General features: G+C 38.0%; 1 protein-coding gene and 1 non-coding gene across 2 annotated transcripts in view; both read left to right on the top strand.

The window, feature by feature from the left end:
• Positions 1-19,067, top strand: part of Mfsd8 (major facilitator superfamily domain containing 8) — a 31,225-nt gene extending 12,158 nt beyond the window's left edge. The window contains 10 exon segments of the mRNA XM_047566872.1: positions 1,818-2,058; positions 3,226-3,339; positions 5,397-5,498; positions 5,501-5,540; positions 6,508-6,563; positions 9,327-9,435; positions 11,716-11,850; positions 14,903-15,006; positions 15,087-15,334; positions 18,184-19,067. Of these exon segments, the coding sequence (XP_047422828.1) occupies positions 1,818-2,058; positions 3,226-3,339; positions 5,397-5,498; positions 5,501-5,540; positions 6,508-6,563; positions 9,327-9,435; positions 11,716-11,850; positions 14,903-15,006; positions 15,087-15,334; positions 18,184-18,420 (1,386 nt within the window). The 3' untranslated portion in view covers positions 18,421-19,067.
• Positions 18,008-18,080, top strand: Trnad-auc (transfer RNA aspartic acid (anticodon AUC)). Its single transcript has one exon. It is a non-coding gene; the product is annotated as a tRNA-Asp (tRNA).
• Positions 19,068-22,904: the final 3,837 nt, after the last annotated feature.

Below are 22,904 nucleotides of genomic sequence, written 5' to 3'. Positions count from 1 at the left end.
TATTTATTTATTTATTTATTTATGGTACTGGAGATTGAACCCAGGGCACTTTGCCTTTGAGTTACATTCCCAGTTCTTTTGATTTATTTTTTGTGTTGAGACAGGGTCTTGCTAATTTGCTGAGGCTGGCTTCATGTTTGTGATCCTTCAGCCTCTGGAGTCCTTGAGGTTAAAGGCATGCATCACCACACCTAGCTTGTGATTTTAAGTTGTTTTTCTGTATTTGTTTAAATTCGTTTTGTAAAGTTTAATGCTTCTTGTTTTCCAAGTTACCGTATATGTTGATTTATTTCACAGTCTATTTCCTAAATGAAAGTTTTCTATTTTTCTGAAACTATTGCATTTTCTGAATTTTAGTTGTTTGTTTTCCCCCTCTCTTACCATGATACCTAAATTCTCTTTAGGGCTGGGGGTGTAACTCAGTGGTAGAGTATATACCTAGCATGCATGAGACCCTGAGTTCAATCCCCAGTAACACAAAAACCAAAACCAAAACTAAACCTTCTTTAAATGGTGGAATCCTTAACCCTGTATGTTGAAAGGAAGGATTAGTAATAATTTTAATGAGAATTGTCAACTTTTGTGTTTTACACATCTGACCATTGTGCCCAGTTTAAAAAAAAAAAAAAAAAAGATTTACCATGCTAACGTCTGTTTAGCTTATATGGGATAGCATAAATCTAAAACATTGTACTTGCCTAGCATGTATGAGGCACTGGGTTAGATCTCAGCACCACATAAAAATACATAAAATAAAGTTCCATCAACAACTAAAAAATATTAAAAAAAAAAAAAAGAATTGTATTTGTGAGAATTAAGGAATAGGGACTGGGGTTGTCGCTCAGTGGTAGAGCGTTTGCCTCAGATATGTGAGGCACTGGGTTTGATCCTCAGCACTGCATATAAATAAATGAATAAAATAAAGGTCCATCAACAACTAAAAAAATTTTAAAAAAGGAATAGCTCATTTTTATGAACTTATTTTATATGTGCATATATAAACCATTTATACATAAAGTATAAATATCTATTCGACAAGATTTTTATGCACCACTTTTTCGATAACAATTCTAAAAGATGAAGCTCCCGAATCACATTTTCCTTGTGTGCAAGCAGAAAGTCTAGTGGTTCATTTTCAGAATATAGTATTCAGCCTTAATTGGATCCCTTGTAGCCACTTTAATTACAGCCCTTATCTTTTGCCCGCCCTAATTTTAAAATAAGCCAATCGTCTAGATGGTACTGCCAGTCCTCCAATCAGGATGCCGGGTCGCGCTGCCGTGGTATGTAAACCGGGGGACTCCCACCCAGGCGCCTTGCGAGCCCTGTTCTGTGGCAGACCTGGCTGTCAGAGGTATGGTTTGCCTTGCGCACCCACTTGGGAACACGTGTTTGATTTCTGTTTTTAGATCGTGGTGGGGAATGCCAGGCATTGAACTTGGGCATTCAACCACTGAGCCACATCGCCAGCCTTATTTTATTTAGAGACGGTGCCTCCCTTTTGCTGAGTCTGGCTTTGAACTCATGTTCCAACTGCCTCAGCCTCTCCAGGGTCTGGGATTACAGGCTGGTGCCACTGCGCCTGTCTGATTTCTTAAGGCACCTCATTGTTTCCAACACAGTGGATTGTTAGCACATTTAATTGTATTGTCAGAAGTTTGAATCCCTTACTGTAATAAAGTTATAGAACCTCTATGTTAGAATTGTTTTTACTTTTTAATAGAAAGACTTACATGGTCAGACAGAAGTATTTAGGCTTTAAACTTTGCTTTTCTTGGATAACAATTCTTAAATCATTGTATTTATTTTTTCTGCAGATTGATCAGACAGCTGATGCAAGTTTTTTGGGCTGGGTTATTGCTTCATTTAGTATTGGCCAAATGGTGGCCTCACCTTTATTTGGTTTATGGTCTAACCATAGGCCACGAAAAGAACCTCTCGTCGTCTCCATCTTTATTTCGGTGGCTGCCAACTGCCTCTATGCATATGTCCATGTTCCGGCTTCTCATAATAAGTATTACATGTTGGCTGCTCGTGGATTGGTGGGGTTTGGAGCAGGTAATGTGTTTGTATGTCTGTATCTCATTGTGTCAACCTCACATTCATCCTGACATTTATGGGCCTGTCTTGCCTGGCTTCATTCCTTCTTAGTTTAATGTCTATCAGTTCAGCACCCACATCTGTCCTACAAATAGACAAATATCTTTTTCTATCATTTTGCCTTTGCTCACGATGTTTCATTACCTGTAGGTTTTCTCCCTTGTTCCCATCATTATCCTTCAAGATGCAGATAATTTCTATTCTTACACGAAGCGCTCTCACACCACCCTACCCCTTAATCTTCTCTGACCTGTCTCTGGTACTTGCTTATGGTTTTGCATGGTTTTATCCTTTCTTACCAGTCAGATGGTAAGCTTTTTGCAATTAGAGACAGTTATGATACTTTTTAATCTTCTCTGGCTCCTACCAGAGTCTCTTGAATGTAATAAGTGCTGGTAACTTTTTTGTGGTTTTGAGAATTGTATGCAGGGTTGCTCTACCACTGTGCTACTTCCCCAGCCCCTCTTATATTTTGTTTTGAGAAAGAGTCTTGCTGAGTTGCCCATACTGGCCTTGAATTTGGTGATCCTCCTGTATTAATTTCCCAAGCATTTAAGATTACAGGCATGCCCCAGCACACCCGCTCAATAAAACTCTTGAGGTAAATTGTTAGTGAATTTTTTTTTCCTGTTTCATATAGCACAGGCCTATATGTGCAGAGTTTGTGACACTTTTCCTTTAAAAGATAGTTGTAAGCCTGGTAAGCGTTACATTCCTCTTGTCCCAACTACTTGGCAGGCTGAGGCAGGAGGCTTGCCAGTGCGAGGGCAGTCTGAACAACTTAGCACTATTCTGTCTCAGTAAACAAATAGATACAAACAAAAACAGTTGTAGCAACCAGTAGTATGCCATTCACTCAGAGCTTTCTGAGTGTTTAATGAAAAAAGGTGATAATTTTATAATGCCATTTTTCTGTTTATTCAAAACGGTTTTCATATTACTAAAAGTACTGTGTTCCATTAATTAATGCATTTGTTCAATTAAAATTTCTTAAATGCTTTGTATGATCAGGAAGAGGAAGCAGTGACCATAATGTTGACCAACGTTTTTTTTTGCCAAATTAAGTTCAGAGTTACAAATTGAAGGATATTTTCTTTTATTGTGGATTATTGTCTCTCTTTTTAGGAAATGTTGCAGTTGTTAGATCATATATTGCTGGTGCTACTTCCCTTCAGGAAAGAACAAGTTCTATGGCCAATACAAGCACATGTCAAGCATTAGGGTTTATTCTAGGTCCAGGTAGGTGCTCTTCACTTGTCATGACTTAAATTTGAATTGTGGAAACCTTTGTGTCTTAATGATAAATGTAATCCAGTTTAAAACCTCCTAACTGATGGGAAAGTGATGGAAACTAAATTTTTATTTTATTTATTTTTTTTGCAGTACTAGGGATTGAAGCCAGGGCTTTATGTGTGCTAGGCAAGTTCTCTACCACTGAGCTATGTACCCAGCCACACAACTGTTTTTGGTCTGGCCATGAGGAGAGACTCATTTTACCTTGACACCAGTTCTCTAAATTAAGTGCTATTTGTCCCACTAAAGCATAGAGAGTCTAAGAAAATTGGTTACCCAGAGGATGAATGGGAAATTTGGGGTTCAAACCTAACTCTGATTCTGTCAAATAATCAATTTCATTTGACATCTTTGCAGGAGTTTATTTTTTCCATTCATTGGAAACAGAATTCTTTTAGTAAAGGACTTGAGGGAAGTTATAGGTGATTTTTACCATTTAGCCCTTTCCCTATACCCTTAAGACTTTTCTAAGTCTGAAGAAAATGAAAATGTTTTTCATTTGGGGTTTTTTGTTTCTTTTTTCTTTCTTTCTTTTTGGTATTGGGACTAAACTCAGGGGTTAACCACTGAGCCACATCCCCAGCCCTTTTTATTTTTTATTTTGAGATAGGGTCTTGTGAAGTTGATTAGGGCCTTGCTAAATTGCTGAGCCTGTCCTTGAACTTGTGATTCTTCTACCTCAGCATCTGGAGTCGCTGGGATTATAGGTGTGCACTGTCACACCCAGAAAATATTGAAAAACCATGTAATTGACCCATGCTTTGCCTATTGATTACATTTATGAATATTATCAGTTTGACTCTAACTCAGTTTACTTCATCATTAACACCTCACTGCCCCCTCAGTTCCCATTACTTCCTTCTCTTTAGCCAAAAAAGGCTCAACAGAAGAGGATCTAATTCATGGGCTAATATTTTGGTTTAATATTCTGAAACAAATATAAACACAAATGGAGAACTGAACCTTAATGCTATATTGTACAACACAGGAGGACATAGCCTGGGTCTTTTTATTTTTCACTCTACCTCCTCATATGTAGCACAGTACCTGGTATAGACATAGTTCTCAAGTATTGTTGACCTCCTTCGAAGTGTTTGAAAGATTCTCTTTTAAGCAGTTTGTGTTGTAGATAAGGAAATGTAAGCCCGAAGAGATTCGATGGCTTCTTCAGTGGCAGCCACTCAACAATGGGCCCTTACTGAGTGCTTGCTGTGGGCTCAGCTCTGTTTGTAGGAGTGCCATATCTGACCTCATCCTCACCCTAAGGTCATTTGCAGATGGTTAGCAGACCAAACCACCAGCACTGTTGCTGCCCAGTTTTGCCACAGATCAAATTTTAAATGATATCAAATATATATAACTTAGGTACATATACATAGTAATAGTTAAAATATCTGACTTAAAATATGATGTTTTCATTCTTTCAATGAAACTGATTAAGCTTTTATAATTTATTTATTGAAGAAATTGTATAATTTAAATTTCCTGTGGGGATTTTTTATTGAGACTGGGGCTGGAGTGTAGCTCAGTGGTAGAGCATGAGCTCAGCATGCTTGAGGCCCTGGGGTTCATGCCTGGCACTCCTCCCGACTCCTCTGCCCTACACCCCCAACAAAGAAAAGCAGAAAAGAGACACAGAGATGGATATGTTAACTTAGACGTAGTCCTTTGTGGATGCACGTGTGTCAGTATCTCTCAACCTTTTGTTCATTCTTTCTCCTTAAGGAGCCTTTTCAGACATTTTTTCCCCCAATTACTCTAAACCCATGAAATGTCAATACCACACCTCTTCATCTATTTTTATGTGCTTTACACATAGAAGAAGTAAATTGTTGTTGCCACCCCCAATCAAGAACCAGTTTTCTTGCCCCTGTGGAGAGTGCATGGTGTACATGGATGATTCCTTAAAGTCATTTCCAATTCTGAGACAAATGTCTTTTGCTTTTCTTTAAGCCTATGCCTCCCATATAATAATTCATTTGTGTGCATTTTATTTTAATAAGTATTTCAGACTTGTTTTGCACTCATTGGAGAAAAGGGCGTGACGTGGGATGTGATTAAGCTGCAGGTAAACATGTATACAGCACCAGTTTTACTTAGCGCCTTCCTGGAGTTGTAAACATCATTCTGATCATCACTGTATTAAGGTAATTAGATAGAGATGATGAGCTACTTTCATAGATTATAAATTTTAATGAGATTTGTCATTATTGGCAGAAAATTATCACTATGAACTCTTTTTTGGGGGGGTGGGTACCAGGGATTGAACATCTGACCACCGAGCCACACCCCCAGCTCCATTTTCTATTTTATTTAGAGACAGGGTCTCACTGAGTTGCTTAGCACCTTGCTTTTGCTCAGTCTGGCTTTGAACTCAAGATCCTCCTGCCTCAGCCTTCCAAGCTGCTGGGATTATAGGCATGAGCTGCTGGGCCTGCTCTTTAACTTGTTTTTGATGTTTATTATAGTTTTGTTCACATTTTTTGATTAGCTAAATTATGTAGTTATGGCAACTATAATAGTAGACAACTTGATAAATTAGGATAGTCTATGAAGATCTTTGAAGGTTTAAGATTTGGTCTTTTTTTAAATTAAATTTTATTAATTTTGTTTTCAAGGTTTGTCTTGGTTTACTAACTACATGTTTCTAAGTAAGGGAATGACTTGGAAGCAACATTTTAAGTAGATGAGTGCATAAGTTTCAACCTTAAATACACAAATTGCTTGGAATGTATGTCTCTTATATTAGAAGAAATTTTCTACAATTATAGACATTTTATTAACTTTGTTTCTTAGAGTACTTCATCCAGTTGTCCAAAAGCATTTATAACTAATGATTCAGATCACTGAAAATTTAAAATACTAACTAAAGTAGATCACATATGCTTTTGGATGCATTGGGTATTTTTTTCATTTTATAGTTAGTATGATATGAATTATAAGTTCTGTCTTTTTAAGTTTATTGGTTGTTATTGATAGTAGTAATTTCATTACTCAGAAACCATTAAGGAAACTATATCAGAATGTAAAAAAATAGAAAGCTAGAATTAAATTTGCACTATTTCTGTATTATATTAATGATTTTCTAAATATGATATTTATGTTCTTCTTAAGAGAACACCGAGTAGAAGACTCAGGACGACAGTGTAAAAATATTAATTTTGAAGAAGGTACTATTCACCTATTTGAGCAAATTACTTTCATATTACCAAAGTGTTTCTAATGATTGTTGTTTACTTGGATTATTCTTCTGAGGACAATACAGTGGGTGTTTGGGAAAGATCTTCAAAACTGAAAGGTACCTAAATTGGTTGTTTTAGAAAGAAAATTTCTGATACCACTTATTTGACTCTCATGTTGGCAAAGTTAAAACCATTGCTAAGAATTGTTGTGTGTTATTTTCAAACAACCAAAATTCCAAAACCTTCAAGTTCTTTGGAGGGATTTCAGTAACTTTGCTACTAAATGTACCGTTCTGTTTCAAGTAATTCTTTATTCTCTTAATCTTAATCATAGATGTGGTTTCTCTTTTAATTTTTATTCTTTTATTATACTTTGTAAATCTACATTTTCATCCTTTAGATCTTTCTTTGCCTCATAAATAATGTCCAATCTAGTAAGTGGGTATATTTTACCAAATAAACCATTATTTAAGTGCTAACTGTCCTCCTTAGGGAATGTCCTTCAATATTAAACTGCAGCTTGGTCCCTGCCCTCACTGAGTTTTTAAAGCTATGGAAAATTTGCCAAGCACTTTCATATAAAATTGTTTTTTAATTTCAGTACATGTTTGAATAAAAAGTACCTGATAAGAACTCCCATAATCAATTTTAAAATAGTCTAGTTTATAGAGTTTATCATGGGATGGTAATTTCCACTTACATAGAATTCAAGTCAATACATTAATGTAGTCTTTTTCCAAAATTCTTTTTGTTTGTTTGTTTTTTGGTACTGGGGATTGAATCCAGGGGCACTTAACTACTGAGCCACATCCCCAGCTCTTTGTATTTATTATTTTGAGACAGGGTCTCACTAAGTTGCTAAGGCTGACTTTGAACTTTAAATACTCCTGTCTCCGTGTTCCAGGCTGCTAGGATTATAGGCACAACCTGCCTCAAACATTCTAGTCCATGGCTCAACCTAGGATACAGTGTTTCTGAGCTTGGCCACTGAAGCCAGTGCTTTGGAGGCTGCAGGACACTGATCACGTGTGAGGTAAATCCAGTCCGGCTTGGGGCAGAGCTGAGAGTTGTTTTGAAGGAGTCAAGACTGCCTTCTAGGGGCTGGGGAGATAGCTCAGTCGGTAGAGTGCTTGCCTTGTAAGCACAAGACCCTGGGTTCGATCCCCAGCACCCAAAAAAAAGACTGCCTTCTAGGTAGTGATTGAAAAGCAGGGAGGTCTATCCAAAATAGACGAGGGGACTGGGGATATACCTCAGGGGTAGAGTGCTCTCCTAGAATGTGTGAGGACCTGGGTTCAATCCCCAGTATCACCAAAAAAAGAGAAAAAAATAAAGAAAAAAGTAGTATCAGGGCTCTAAGAACACTGAAGAGGGTCTAGACAAAGGTGACCAGTTCTCTTTGCATGGTTAGAAGAGAGGAAGGTCTCAAGCCTATGCTACTATCTCAAGTTGCTTAATTCCCCCAAGTCCAGTAGACTATTTCCAGATCTACTTTTTATTGGAGGAGGATCTCCTTCTCCAGCATGCTGGGGTAGAAAGGCAGATTCCATCATTAAAAAATGATAGGATGTGTACTATGTCATAGGAGAGTTGTACCAACCCCTCCCCCGTGACTACACATACACGGAAAATAACATACATAAATGACACATCTTATGTACTCACGTGGCTTATGCTGGGTATGTGGATGAATTACGAAACAGCATGATGGGTCTGCATGAGTGGATGGACGTAAATGGCGGCAGGCACCTCTTGGTGTTGGGAACAGCTTCGCTGGGTGTGCAGCTTCACTGCATGGTTCAAGATGAGAAGACTTTACCCTTACTTTTTCTTCCCACTTGATAAAACCCCCATCAAATACTAGTTATTTCTCTGCAAACTATAAATAACAGGAAGTTTTAAATGGCAGTGTCATAAAATGGCATAAGAAATTTTGTGGAACTAATTTCCTGTAACATTGAAATTAAAAATATGTATCCATTGAAGTGAATCATAGAACTGGGAACTGATTTAGTAAAACTATTTTCATTCTTCATGAAATCATTTTAAGTTTCAGATTTAAGTAAGGTAGAAAAAAATCAGCAACTGAAATTTGAAGCAGATTTATGTAGTACAAAATAAATACATTCATAGAGAATTTGGTATCATTTTATTGCTAAATTCTGTAAAATACATATAGTTTGATTAGAGATGCCAAAGAGAATGTTCCCAAAGATAATAAAATTGAAGTGTGTTGTGGGGATGTGGCTCTGGGCAGAAGTGCCCGCCTCGTGCCTGAGGCCCTGCTTGCTTGATGCCCAACAGCCAAAAAACAAAACCAAACAAACTAAAGTCTGTCTCCTGGAGGGAAAATTTGACTTCACTTTTTAGTGCCATTTAAAGAGTAGTTTTAAGTACTATTTAGCGATATTTCCGAATAGGTGCTGTGATGCACACCTGTAACCCCAGGTCCCGGAGAGGCTGAGGCAGGAGGATTGCAAGTTCAAGACCAGCCTCAGCAAGGTAGTGAGAGCCTGCCTCAGAATGAAAAATAAAAAGGACTGGAAATGTAGCTCAGTGAGTTGTGGAGCGCCCAGTACTGTGGGGAAAAAATATTTCTGTCATAGAAACCCGGTGACTTTTAAATTGCTTTGAAGCCTAAAAATGATGTTTATTTACAGAATCAGTTATATGTAATTTCTACATTACTTTAGGGTCTTAAGAAAAATTTAGATATATAGGTAATATAGTTTTTTTCTTATTTACCTATAGCAAGAACAGATGAATTTCAGGTTTCCCAAGGAAATATCGATCACGTTGCTGTTGTGGCCACCAATATTCTCTTTTTTGTGATTTTATTTATATTTGCCCTTTTCGAAACGTAAGTTTTATTCTATCTTCATCTAAATCAGATTATTTGTTAATCTGTATTTCTTAATGCAGTGTTAATTAAGCATACAAAATATTGTAAAAAATCTTATGTAGGGTGTATTTTTCTTATGATATAAAAAGTACATGTAAATTTTATATTATGATTTAATTAACCTCAAGCTATGTAGCTCCATATTTATGTATGTAGGGTTCAGTCTGGTAATTATAGGTGTATGTAATCCTGAATTGTGAAAAAAAAAACAAAAAATAGTATAAAATTTCTTGTTACTAGGCTTCTCTGACTTTTATTTATCATATGGGCCTTTCATTTTAAAAATACTCTTCTATTAGACTATAAAAATAGTACATTCTTGTAAAAATCTCAAATAGTACAACTTTAGTATTCCATATCCACTCTTTCCTGTGGAAGTCACCACTGCTAATATTTCAGTTTGTATATTTTTCAAACATTTTTTTCTGTGCAACTAAGAGAGATGCTATCATTTGACAGCCTGGTTTATCATTTTTCAAAATACACTGACATTTTTATGTCAGTATTTGTAAAATTTGCTTAATGTACTTATTTTCAAAATTATTGAGGTACATGAAGATTTCAGCTCATCTGTTTTTTGGGGGGCTGTTTTTTATTATGGCACAATATACATAACACAATGTACCATTTCAGCTATTTTTAAAGAGTACAGTTTAGTGGCATTTGTAGAGTCATGAGGCTGCACAACCATGGCCTCCGTCCTTTTGTGGAACCTGCCCACCATCACCTTCCAGCCAGCCTTGTTTGCCTGTACCTTCTGTCCCCGTGGAACTGCCTGCCCTAGGTACTTCAGAGAAACTGCATCACGCAGTGTTTTTCTTCTGTCTTCATGTTGTTTTGGCTTTTTAAAAATTTTTAAATTTTTTGTGGCTCTGGGCTTGAGCCCAGGCCTCACACACACGAGGCAGGTGCTTTACCGTTCAGCCACATCCCTAGCCTAGCTACCCTGCTGTTTTAAATGTTCATCATGTGTAGCATATATCAACTTTTTAAGCTGAATAATATTCCATCGTAGGTATATATTACATTTTATTTATCCATCATCTGTTGACACTTGGATTATTTTCACTTTCTGTATCCTGAATAATGTTGATATGGACATTGATGTATGAATATCTGTTTGATTCTTGGCGTTCAGTTCCTTAGGGTGCACTGGGGTGCGCTGCACCACTGAGCTCCATCCCCACCCCTTTGTTTCTTTTTTGCAGACAGCATCTTGCTGAGATTGCTAAAGCTGGCTTCCTGCTCAGCTTCCTGAGTTGCTGGGGTTACCAGCCTGTGCCACCCCACTAGGCTTTCATATTTAATTTTTGGGGAAACTACCAATCTGTTTTCTATGTTACCTTACCTGATTTTAAAGTTGTTTTTTTTTAAAAAATGTTTTAAATACAAATTCCATTTTGTAGTCAGTTAACAGGAGGAGGAAAAATGTGGGAAGAGAAGCTTGGCAAGGAAGGAGACAGTCATATTAAGGAAGAGAGAGATTCAGAGAAAGTATGCACTTTTAAAGGTAGGGATGAGAGAGACTGATGAGGAGAAAAAAATCCAGTGGATTCCGATACGTAATAGCAACATTACACTGGAATTAAGCCCATTTATTTTTATTGCACTGGAATTAAGCCCATTTATTTTTTTAGCAGTATAATTTGTTTGTTCATTATTTTATAAAGGCACTAGATAATTAAAATAACAGACATTATTTTATTAAAAAATAAGAACAGTCTGGAGAACTTGCAACATATACCAATGACAAGTTTAAAAATTTACTTTTGCAGAGGTTCTTTAAGGGGGAACACTGGTCACCATGTAGAAAGAACACCCTCAAAGGGAAGCTAGTCACTGACAGACCCCAGCCTTCCAAATTCAAAGCTTCACTAAGAAAAGAGATCCTCTTAAACCAAAGAATAATCATGGTGATTTAGTTATTATGTTAGAATGGTAGGAGTTTTGACTGGTTTGGCTTGATTCCTTTTCCTGTTTCTCGGACTTTTTGCAGTACAGCTGTATTACTTATGTAAGTAAAGTAAATATTAACAAATAGGGAAGCTTAGGTACGTAGCAATAAAGTGTGCCTAAGATGTGTTTATTCACTCTTACTTATAATGTAGGTAGGTCTGTTGTCATTGTTAAAAGGGATACAAATTCTTGACTGTGGAGGTGTCATTATTAAAGCTTATACTTCATTTTAACAGTGTGATTTAAGTAAAATAAGAATGGTTTATTTTCTGTTTTTCTCAGAATACTTACTCCACTGACAATGGATATGTATGCCTGGACTCAAGAACAAGCTGTGTTGTACAATGGAATAATACTTGCTGCTCTTGGAGTGGAGGCAGTTGTTATTTTCATGGGGGTTAAATTACTTTCCAAAAAGTAAGTTTTATCTTTGGTTTTGTTTCAGATCTGTTTTTTTAAAATCAAAACATGAAACAGAGTTAACAATGTAAATGAATATGCTCTAAAATAATTTAAAGCTTTTCTCTCATGTATTAGTTGTAGTTCTTGGAGGTTTTGAGATTTAAAAGTTTATTAAGCACAATATTTCTGTACTCTGGCATATCTTCGGTAAAGCAGAATAACTTACAAAGCAAATAATTGTCTACTAATGTAGTTTTTGTATGTTATGATTTAAAAAAAATATTTCTAAAAGTTTTACATGTTTCATAAGACATTGTCCTGCCATGTGGTGACATGTTATATAACACAAAAGATTCGGTGGCTAAGTTTGGAAAAGTCTGGTTAAGATTAATGAACTAATTGGTTTTAGAGCATTTAAGTCTTCAGCATGTAAAGATCATATCATAATGGAAAATTCAGTTTATAGCATTTCTCAAAATTATTGTGTTTAGAAGAACTGCTTTAGGACAGTGTAGGTGTAAGACACAAGCTGGGAGGAATGCTTGTGTGAAGGGAAGTTCAGTCACCAGCTCTGATGCAGGGTGTCAGCTGACCGAGTCAGTCTAAAGCTTGTTAAAATCAGGCAGCAGATAATGAGTTGTGTGTAGGGTCGGGGCGATGGAGGGTGCTGTGGAGGTGGAAATCTTGCTGCAAAAGTAGAACGGTGTGTGTACACACGGTTCTATGAAATATCCAATTGTGTACCTTCAAGGGACTTGTGTTGGGGGATGGTGAACACCAGTGTGAAGTCAGGCGGTGGTGAGCACTGGGAAGAAGAAAGCAGATGGCAGACCTGGGGAGTGGTCAAGGAAGGCAGGACTGAGGAAGGTACATTCAGGAAGACCTTCGGGGCTACGGCTGTGGTTCATGCCTAGCATGTGTGAGGCACTGGGTTCCATCCTCAGCACCACATAAAAATTAATAAATAAAATAAAGGTATTGTGTCCATTAAACAAACAAAGAAATGACTCAGTGAAGCTGGAGTCAGCTGTACAATGGCCTGCAACTCCCTTCTCCCAGAAGACAGAGTTGTGGGTCTTTAAGAAACAAGTAAGAAGGCCAGTTTGACCCACATCGAACTAGAGAAACGGCAAAAGGTAGAGCAGGTCTGAAAGCTGAGAGGCCTCCTGGTCCTCAAAGGTGATGGCATGCTTTTGGGCTTTCTATTTTTTTTTTTAAATGTTAGTTTTGCTTGCTTTTAGAAGCCTCTGGTTTTATTTACATATTTTACTGTTATTATGCAAAATTTCCATATAGAGCAGTCTAGATAGCATTATGCACTGAACTTCTAGTATCCATTATCCAGCTTCAACAATTACGAACTCTTGGACAGTCTTGTTTCATCTTTATCTCCCCCTACTCTGTACTTTCTTTCCCCTGCATCTGGATTATTTTGAACCTGAAACCAGACATCATTTCATACCTTCCATAAATGTTTCATTAACTATAAAGGTTAACGTTAACACCATCATCACATCTAAAAGGTGAACAGTGATTTCTGAAAATTGTCACATATCTCGACAGTGTTAGCGTTTTCTCCGCCGCCTCTCGTGATTTTAGTTTGTTCTCAGTTTGCTCCTCTGACTCAATCTCTTAACTGATTGGTTTCCTCCCAATTTTTATCTTTCCCCCTTACAAATTGAGGCCAGAGTGTTTGCATTGTAGTTTCCACATTTTGGATCTTGCTAGTGTTTAAAACATCCCTTTGTTTACTATATTTTGAAAACTGATGTGTATTTAGATCTAGAAGCTAAATGAGATTTGAGTTCCCTTTTTTGGCAAGATTATAGGTGGTGTTATGTTCTTACCTCAGAAGAAACATACCGTGTTCTTTTTCTTTCCTTATGATGTAAGTCACCATTGATCATTCCCTGAACCCATCCAAGGATCCTTGTTAAATGCTGACAGTTTGCCTCCAGATCTGAGGCTTCACATCCATAGACTTACCCAAACTCAGATAAGAGATATTCAGAAAAAAATTGCATCTGCACTGAACCTGAACTTTTTTCTCATCATAAGTTCCTAAACAACTATTTACATTGCATTTATTTTTTATGAGGTATTACAAGTAATGTAGAGTTGATTTAAAGTTTAGAGGAGGACGTTTGTAGGTTATTACCCATTATTGTGCCATTTTATATGAGGGACTTGAGCGTCCTTGGATTTTGGTAACCTCAAGGGGCTCTTGGAACCAGTCCTTGCAGATACTGAGGGACAACTGTATTTTAATTCCATAAAACATTTATTTACTAGAATACTTTCTACTGAGAGAACCTTCCCTTCACCAACTCTGATTATTGTGAGATTCAGTACAGTTTGCATAAGAAAGGATAAATGCTCGATTTTTTTCTTTAATTAACTGTTTTTTAAAATAATGAGTTGGTTCTCTGGCATCCTCAAGAAGTGACCAGTGAGTGTTTCATCTTAAGATAGTATGAATTCGCCAGGCGTGGTGGTGCATGCCTGGATTCCCACTGGCCTGGGAGGCTGAGGCAGGAGGATCGTGAGTTCAAAGCCAGCCTCAGCAAAAGCAAGGTACTAAGCAGCTCATTGAGATCTTGTCTCTACATAAAATACAAAATAGGACTGGGAATGTGGCTTAGTGGTCAAGTACCCCTGAGTTCAATCCCCTGTACCCATCCCCTGCAAAAAAGGACAGTATGAATTCATAGATATAACACTTTCAAGTGTTTTAGTCAGTCCCCCCCCCTTTTTTTTGGTGTTCATATTGTTAAGTTTTTGACCAACTTCTTCAAGTTGACTGAGTACTGTTTCCATGATTTTGTAGTCACTGATAGCTTCTGTGCTTTCTGGAATGAAAAGATTTCTAGTTTCAACTTCTGGATTTCCTGTCCTGACGTGAAATTGGCTGTTTTTCCTAGAAGTCTTGTTTTTAGTGGGAAATCATATACCCCATTCATATGTATCACTAAAAGTATCAAAATTTTATAGTTTTTTAATTATAAAAGTAATGGAACTTTGTTATGATGTTTCATTTTAAAGTGACAGAATTTCTGTTCTCTGACAGGGTTGGCGAGCGAGCTCTTCTCCTGGGCGGACTCATCGTTGTGTGGGTTGGCTTCTTCATCTTGTTACCTTGGGGAAGTCAGTTCCCCAAAATACAGTGGGAAGGTACGTAATTCTGTAGCATTATCCTCCGGTGTTTAGCTAGAGCTAGCAAGTCATGCACCATACTAATTTTGTTTTTGCAGCCCTACATAATAATTCAATCCCTAATACCACATTTGGGGAGATTGTGGTTGGTTTTTGGAAGTCTGCAAAAGAAGATCATAATGATGGGCCAGTTGGTTGCCCAATTGAGCAAGCCTGGTGCCTCTACACCCCGGTGATCCATCTGGCTCAGCTCCTCACAGCAGGTGTGCTGATTGGAATAGGCTATCCGGCCTGTAATGTCATGTCTTATACATTATATTCAAAAATTCTAGGACCAAAACCTCAGGTAAGCAGCTTCCCTGATGTGCAATTATGAGATGTACTGGTAGCACATTGGGGGGATTCTTACCATATTTATTAGTATTTTAAATTTTAAAAGCAAACAACTTTTGTAAAGTATTCATAAGGTTTATTTGCTGAAACTTAAACAGTATGTTAAATTAGAACTCAAACATTATGTGATTAGGATGCCATTGATAATAAGCTTAAAATCATTTTCATTGAAAAAAAATTTGAAGCATAAATTTCTGAAACTCCTGAAATTAGGCAACAATAAAGGAGCCGTAATTGATAGCCAGATTTGGATCTAGGCTTAATTTCTTCTGACTCCAGAGGCCATTACTAAGAGATGGAGAGTTCAGCTATCTTAAAAGTTTACAATGACTATGTATATTTTAAAATTATTATTATTACTATTATTATTATTATTTTGTATGGTTAGGCAAGCACTCTACCACTGAACTGCATACATTCTCTGCCCACAATTAACTTTTAAGTGAGAATTTCATGGAATGGGTTATAACTCAGTGGTAGAGCACTTGCCTAGCATGCATAAGGCCTGGGTTTGATACCCAGAGCTGCAATAATAAATAAGAATTTTCATTTTCATATTCATTGCATAAATTGGAAAAAATATAGAAGCAAACAGAAAACTATCAGAGAGGCAGTTACTACTAAGATTTTGAAGTTATGCTTCCATTTCCAATCTAGACCTATGTGAATGGGTATGTGTGTTTAACACAAAATTGGATTATAGGATGGATACTATTTTTGTAATCTACTTTAAAAAATATATAATGTTGTGGTCACTCTTCCATGCCATTTGATTTTTTTTTAGTGAAGTATTTTGATGCAATCATTGTACTCCATTATGCGTATTCATTTATTCTTTCTACAGTACTGGGGATTGAACCTAGAGGCTTTCTACCATTAAATTATATCCCCAGCCTTTTGATTATATTTTGAGACAGGATCATGATAGGTTGCCGAGGCTGACCTCCACTTTGGGATCCTCCCATCCGAGCCTCCAGGGTAGTTGGGATCACAGGTGTGCGCCACCACACGCAGCTGTGCTGTTATATATACATTTAGGCTATTTTTAGGTTTTACTTCTAACTTTTCTTCTTTGTTGTTATCTTCTTTTTTGTTTGTTTGTTTTTTTTGTAGTTCTGCGTATTGAACCCAGGGCCTCATACATGCTAAGTATGTTCTCTACCATTGAGCAACACTGCCAGCCCTGACCACAAAATACAAATATTATCTACCTCTTTTAAAATTAAGCTGACAGCTTTACATTTTCAGAGCAGAAATTAGGCATTCTTCATTGAAGTCAGAGAGGAGAAGCAAATTGAATACCTGTTTGTTTGAGCTATAGAGCCAATAAAAGTTTGGTAGGGTTTTGTTTATTTATTTTGCTTTGTTTCAGGGTATTTTTTGTGCTGGGTATTGAACCCAGGGCCTCAAGTATGTGAGGTAGGTGCTCTGCCAATAAACTACACCTTCAACTCTGGGTTTGTTTTTAACCTTGAAGATTGTATTTTCAGTTTTTCAGAATTAAGAATAAAGGCATATGCTGGATGCTGTGGCATATACCCGTAATTCCAGCTACTGCGGAAGCTGAGAAAGGAGGTTCACTTGAGCCCAACATAGTGAAACCCTATCTCAAAAAACAAAACAAAACAAAACAAAAAAACACTGGGCGTGGTGGCCACGCCACCTATCATGATAGGTTACACACCTGTAATCCCAGCGACCCGGGAGGCTGAGGCAGGAGGATCACAAGTTCAAGGCCAGTCTCAGCAACTCATCAAGGTACCAAGCAACTTGGTGAGACCTGGTCTCAATATTAAAAATTAAAAGGGCTGGAAATGTGACTCAATGGTTAAGCACCCCTCTGTTCAATCCCCAGTACCAAGAGAGAGAAAAGAAAAGGAATTACAAAAGCAATATATGATGGTTATAATAAAATTCAAATTACTTAAAAATGTTTATAATAGAAAATGAAAATTTCCCTTAGCTTCACTGAACCAGTCAGATGCTATTAACTTCATTTGTACCCTCAGTATATTTTTCTTTGCCTATTCAAACAGCCAGTGTCTTTAGAAAAATGATAAAACAAATTAAATTACATATACATGTAGTTTTTCTGCATCTTAATTTTTTTTATTTAATATATTATTAATTCTATGTCAGTGCATATAGATGTTATTCTTACGCTGACTTTATACTTTTAAGTAACCGATCAACATTCCATTTATTAAATTATATCAGGCGTGATGCTGCACTAAACGTTATGGGGAGACTGTGTGGCTTAGGGTTTGGGTTACGTAGTTGTAGGAGTGGCGTTATGATATCACGCGGTACACAGTCGGGTGCCAAACACAATTTCACATCTCTTGGACAGGTTCTCTATGTTTCTGAGTTTTAGCTTCCTATTTGTTAAGCAGGGATAACACTTATTGTCAAATGTTGTAAAAATGTGAAACTATATTATAAACATACACACACGCGCACACACACACACACACACACATATATGTGTCTCTCTCTATATATACCCCTAACTCAGCATCTGGTATGCAGCAGGTACAAAATAAAATAAATGTTATCTTTAAAAGGCGTATGAATAAATTACCTTGTTTCCAGGGCTTCATCTGATGCCAAGTTGTTCCTTTAGAGATGGGGACGTAGCTCAGTGGTAGAGCGCTTGCCTATCATGCGTGAGGACCTGGGTTCAATCCCCAGCATCAAAAAAAAAAATTGTTTTAACTGACTATAATATGAACAAATTTCACTATTCATGATTGTTATGCTCTGAAATAGCTAAGGCTGCGTATTTTTCTACTTGTCCCGCAGGGCGTGTACATGGGCTGGTTGACAGCCTCTGGAAGTGGTGCCCGGATTCTTGGGCCCGTGTTCATCAGCCACGTGTACACTTACTTGGGGCCGCGATGGGCGTTCAGCCTTGTGTGTGGAATGGTGGTGCTCGCCATCACGCTCCTGGGAGCGGTTTACAAGAGACTCATTCCCTTTTCTGTAAGGTGTGAGAGGAGTCAAGGCGAAAGCAGTTCGACTGTGGTGGAGCATACTTGATTTGCGTGGTGATTCCTAGTTGAAGGCTATGCCACACAATCGCCATGAACCAGTCTCCAGATATAAGCTGTGGATACACTGCCCATTTTGAAAAGCAAGAACATGTGACTTGACTAACAGAGGGGATTCTACATGTAATTGTGAATTGTAGGAGATAGAAAACATTCTGGGTCATGATTTCCGTATCTCAAAACCAAAATGAAATATTCTTACGATGCCCTTTGGGGTTTCATGAACTAGACAGTGAGTGGCAGTGGTCTGTAAGGGTGAGACTACTGAATACAGACTCCAAAGGTGTCATTAGATAATGAGAATATCTGCAGGAGAACCGGAGAGTTCGTGTGAATCAGCTGTATTACAGAATGAAGTCATAGAAATTTTATGCCTAAAGAGATATTTTAATTAAAAGACAGTAACTTGGGCTGGGGTTGTGGCTCAGTAGTGGAGCGCTTGCCTAGCATGTGTGAGGCACTGGGTTCGAGTCTCAGCACCACATATAAATAAATGAATAAGAGGTCAATCAACAGCTAAAAAGAAATTTTTAAAAATGACAACTACTTTTTATTTATAAAAACATTTTCTTTTCTTACATTTCCTTACAAAATAAAAATCATGACGCTTAAGTTCTCCATTTAGCATGCCTGCCACCCTGCCTGCCTTGTATGAATCTTTATTCTAAGACTGCACCCGTCTCATTTTAGTTCAGTATTTCACTAAACCCTAAATTGATATGTGAACAAGAAAAATGCTAATATTTGAATAACGAAGAGGATTTAGAGGTCAAAACGGATTTCTTGACCTTTAATAGAGTTACACTACTTTTTTCTTGGAAGTGCTAATAATTCACGTTAGAAACTTGAGCCAGACACGCTGTTTGTGACCATGTACTCAGCAGAACATGATTTCTTGAAACTACTGCTACATCCTCACTCCTTTAAAGTTCGGGTAAGGACTGCCACTGTGATTGAACACTTACTTGCCCATCAGTAGTGACGGAGGAGGAGCCCAACAGTCCCCTTGCAAAGTTGTTGAAGAGGAACAGAAGGTCAGCTGGATTTTAAATGTGGATGGGGTCTGGTGGCCCAGTCTAGTCAGGCTAACAAGCATCTGCGTTAGAATGGCTTTCATCAAACGGTTAACTGGTAAGTGGGATGCTGGCAAGTTCCTAGTAGAGAACCGTGCACGTGGTTAGTATCACAAAAACTGCAAAAACAGTGCTAAATATTTTTCCCAAAGTTTCCTATTTTACATTATCAGCATGTCCAAATCCGAGAATAAATACACAATCTGCACTTTACAGTAAGAAATACTCTTCCGCCCAATTTCTTCAGCTCTAATAGGAGGCCTAATGTTCTAGAAATCACTGTGCAGTTACATTTTGGAGGTTGCTTTCACTCTTCACCTCCCCAGCAAGACTCCTGACAGGTTCATCAGGTTTCTGGCGATTTGGTGAAATCCTAGGATCCCCTTTACCTCTAATTCTGCAGCTGCTTCTTGTGTCTCACTTTTTGGGTCACTTCTAATCAAAGAGCAAACTTCACCCTTGGTTTGGGTAGTGTGCAAGATGGATAACAATCATGGTAATTGATGAAAATAATAATGAATATTTACGGAGTTCTTTACATATTCCTGGTAATGTCTAATTTAAAATTTAATTCTCACACCATCTTGTAGGGTGAAGATACTATTATGAGTCCTGTTTTAGAGATGAAAGAATGGAGGCATAGAGAAGCTACTTGTCTAAGTCTCTCTTTAGAGTCCAACTCTTAACCACTATATTTTTCATAAAGGGGAAAACAGCCCATGAAGTTGGTTTATCAGTAAATTACTAATTGTGAGGTAAATTAAGTTGCCTGTACCAGTGACTTTTGTTAGCAGAAATATTTGACAAACATAATTTCAACACCCCTCCTCCAGGCTTTTATCAAAGTATAATAGCACGTTTTTAACAAGAATATGACAAGAAAAATTTCCCAACTTCTAAAGTTATAACTCGATTAAAATTCACATAAACTATGACCTTGCAAAGGTGACTGCCACTTTCTTCTTTATTGACCACTTTCTTGGTCTGGGGGTTATATCTACACACTTCTTGACACCAAAGATAGGGCAGTACCACAGGTTTTGGGAAAGCAGGGAGGTGGTTTGAGAAATAACTAAATAAACTCTTTAGCAGGACAAAAGAGTGTAAATTGAAGAAAGATGATGCAGTCCTTAAATTATGAAAAACTAGGAGTAGTTTATATTGCCAGGCATGGTGGCATATGCTTATAATCCCAGCAATTCAGGAGGCTGAGGCAGGAGGATCGCAAGTTTCAGGCCAACCTGGGCAACTTAGCAAGACCCTGTCTCAAAACATAGAAAGTCCTGGGAATGTGGCTCAGTGGCAGAGCACCCTGGATTCAATCCCCAGTACCAGGAGAAAACAAAAGCATATATTTAGAGAAAGATATTTTTGAAAACCTAAGCTTAAATTCTAGAAGGGGGATTTTCATATTTTCAGTAGATTTATAACTTCATAAAGTCTCTATTTTGCTAAGCTTGTGTTGTATTTTCTTACATAAAGTGAAAGTTGTAACTTTTTTATTTGGACAAGGATAAACTATTTGCATCTGTTTGAGAATTAACTTATTTTGAGAAGAAATTTGTACCCTTTTACTGCTTCAGATGTGCGTGTACTCCTGTCTGTTGTCCTGTGAATGTTCACTTTCCAATAAATCACGTGCGTGCGCGGCCTTAAATCTCCAGCCACACTTCCCGCACCTATGGGGCACCAGCGCGCCCCTCAGCCTGCCATTGTTGAAGTGGAGCAGGAACCTGGGCCTGAGCGTGGCCGCGGAGTACCGGGTACAGGGACCCTCCAACCGGGAAGCGGGGAGCACGACCCTGAGGAAGTGAGGGTAGCTGAGGCCCGATGGCAGAGGAGGCTGGGATGGCAGGGCCTGTGCAGGACACCAGAGGGGGGTCACCTGGGGTTCCCAGAGCCAAAAGCTGACCTGCGGTCACCAGAGTGCATGATTGAGGGGCAGGAGTCTGTTAGTGGAGGCGAGGGGAAGCAAACCCCAACAAACCCCGATTCATCCTGAGATTCTAAGTCCTGATTCTAAAGAAAATACCCAACAGAACACGTGGAGGAGCTGGGGCTGCCGCTCAGCGGTGGGGCGCTTGCCCGCAGGTGTGAGGCTCTGGGTTCGGTTCTCAGCACCGCATATAAATAAATGAGTAAAAGAAAGGTCTACCAACATCTAAAAAAAATCTATAAAAAAAACACATTATGATCACTTTCTAATAAGTGTCAAAAATTCCTAAATGACCATATCGAGTTAAAATCTCAACCATAGAATGAAGTGAGCAACTTGGATGGAAGAAGGTATTTGCAACACATATCTAGACAAAGGATGCACAACGAGTTCTAAAAACCACGGAGGAAATGCAGACATCCCAGTGTGAAAATGTAGCGAAAGGCGTCAGGACGATAGTCATCCAATAAAAGCACCATCTTTAGTAATGAGGGGAGTGCAAATTAGTCACAGACTGCTCCTCATCCTCACCAAAACCTGGCATTGCAATCTTAGCTGTTATTGCCAATTCGACAAGCATGTGAAACACCATATTCTGTACATATTCTATGCTTGTCGAATTGGCAATAATTAAAAAGATTGCAATACCAGGTTCTGGTGAGGATGAGGAGCAATCTATACTTCAGGTGCTGCAGAAGTCTGAAACTTCATAATCTACTGAAGTTTGAGATAAATAACTCCTAAGATCCAGTAAGTTCACGTCTGAATAGCACCTACAGAAACGTTTACACATGCAGCAGAACACGTTCAGAGTACGTGAGTTTACAGCCCGAACCCAGAAACTCAAGTGTCTCTGACCAACCACCTGCAGTACGTTCACATGCGGGAGAACTACAGGGCAGTCAGTCCAGGCGAAAATTGTGTCAGTTAGAGATGTTTCCAGAAGGAGGGAGAATTGGGCACAAACAGATTACCCGATACATTGGAACGAACAATAACTGCAGGAAAAAAGACAAGGTATTCAAGAAATGCAACTCCAAAGTAGCAGGGAGCTCAGCGGGGAGTCCTTTCATAGTCCTGATAAAGTAGATGTTGAACTACCAGTGCATCCCTCTCCCAAGGGACACAGAGACGAAAGGAAACAACCTGAAAGGAGAAAAAGCCAACAGTACATGGTACACAGAAAACACACAAAAATCTGTAGACTAATCCAATAGAACTGCAGTGAGTGACAAACAGCAGAGATCAGAAAAAACAAATGTACACAAATTAGGCTAGATTATTAAATTGAATTAAAATTCAGCTATGTATTATGTATAATACACAAAAATAAAAATTCAGAGATAACAAAGTGTACCTAATTTTCAAAACAAAAATGTTTTTATATCTTCAAGATAGGAATTACTTATTTCCTTTTTTAAATGGGAAACTTTTTCATAATACTTTTCCTAGAGGAAGGTTTAC

This window comes from Sciurus carolinensis, chromosome 10 (assembly GCF_902686445.1).
Source record: "Sciurus carolinensis chromosome 10, mSciCar1.2, whole genome shotgun sequence".
In the NCBI taxonomy this organism is placed as follows: Eukaryota; Metazoa; Chordata; class Mammalia; order Rodentia; family Sciuridae; genus Sciurus; species Sciurus carolinensis.
Note: the sequence above shows the minus strand (reverse complement) of the source record. Positions and strands in the feature narration are given on the sequence as shown.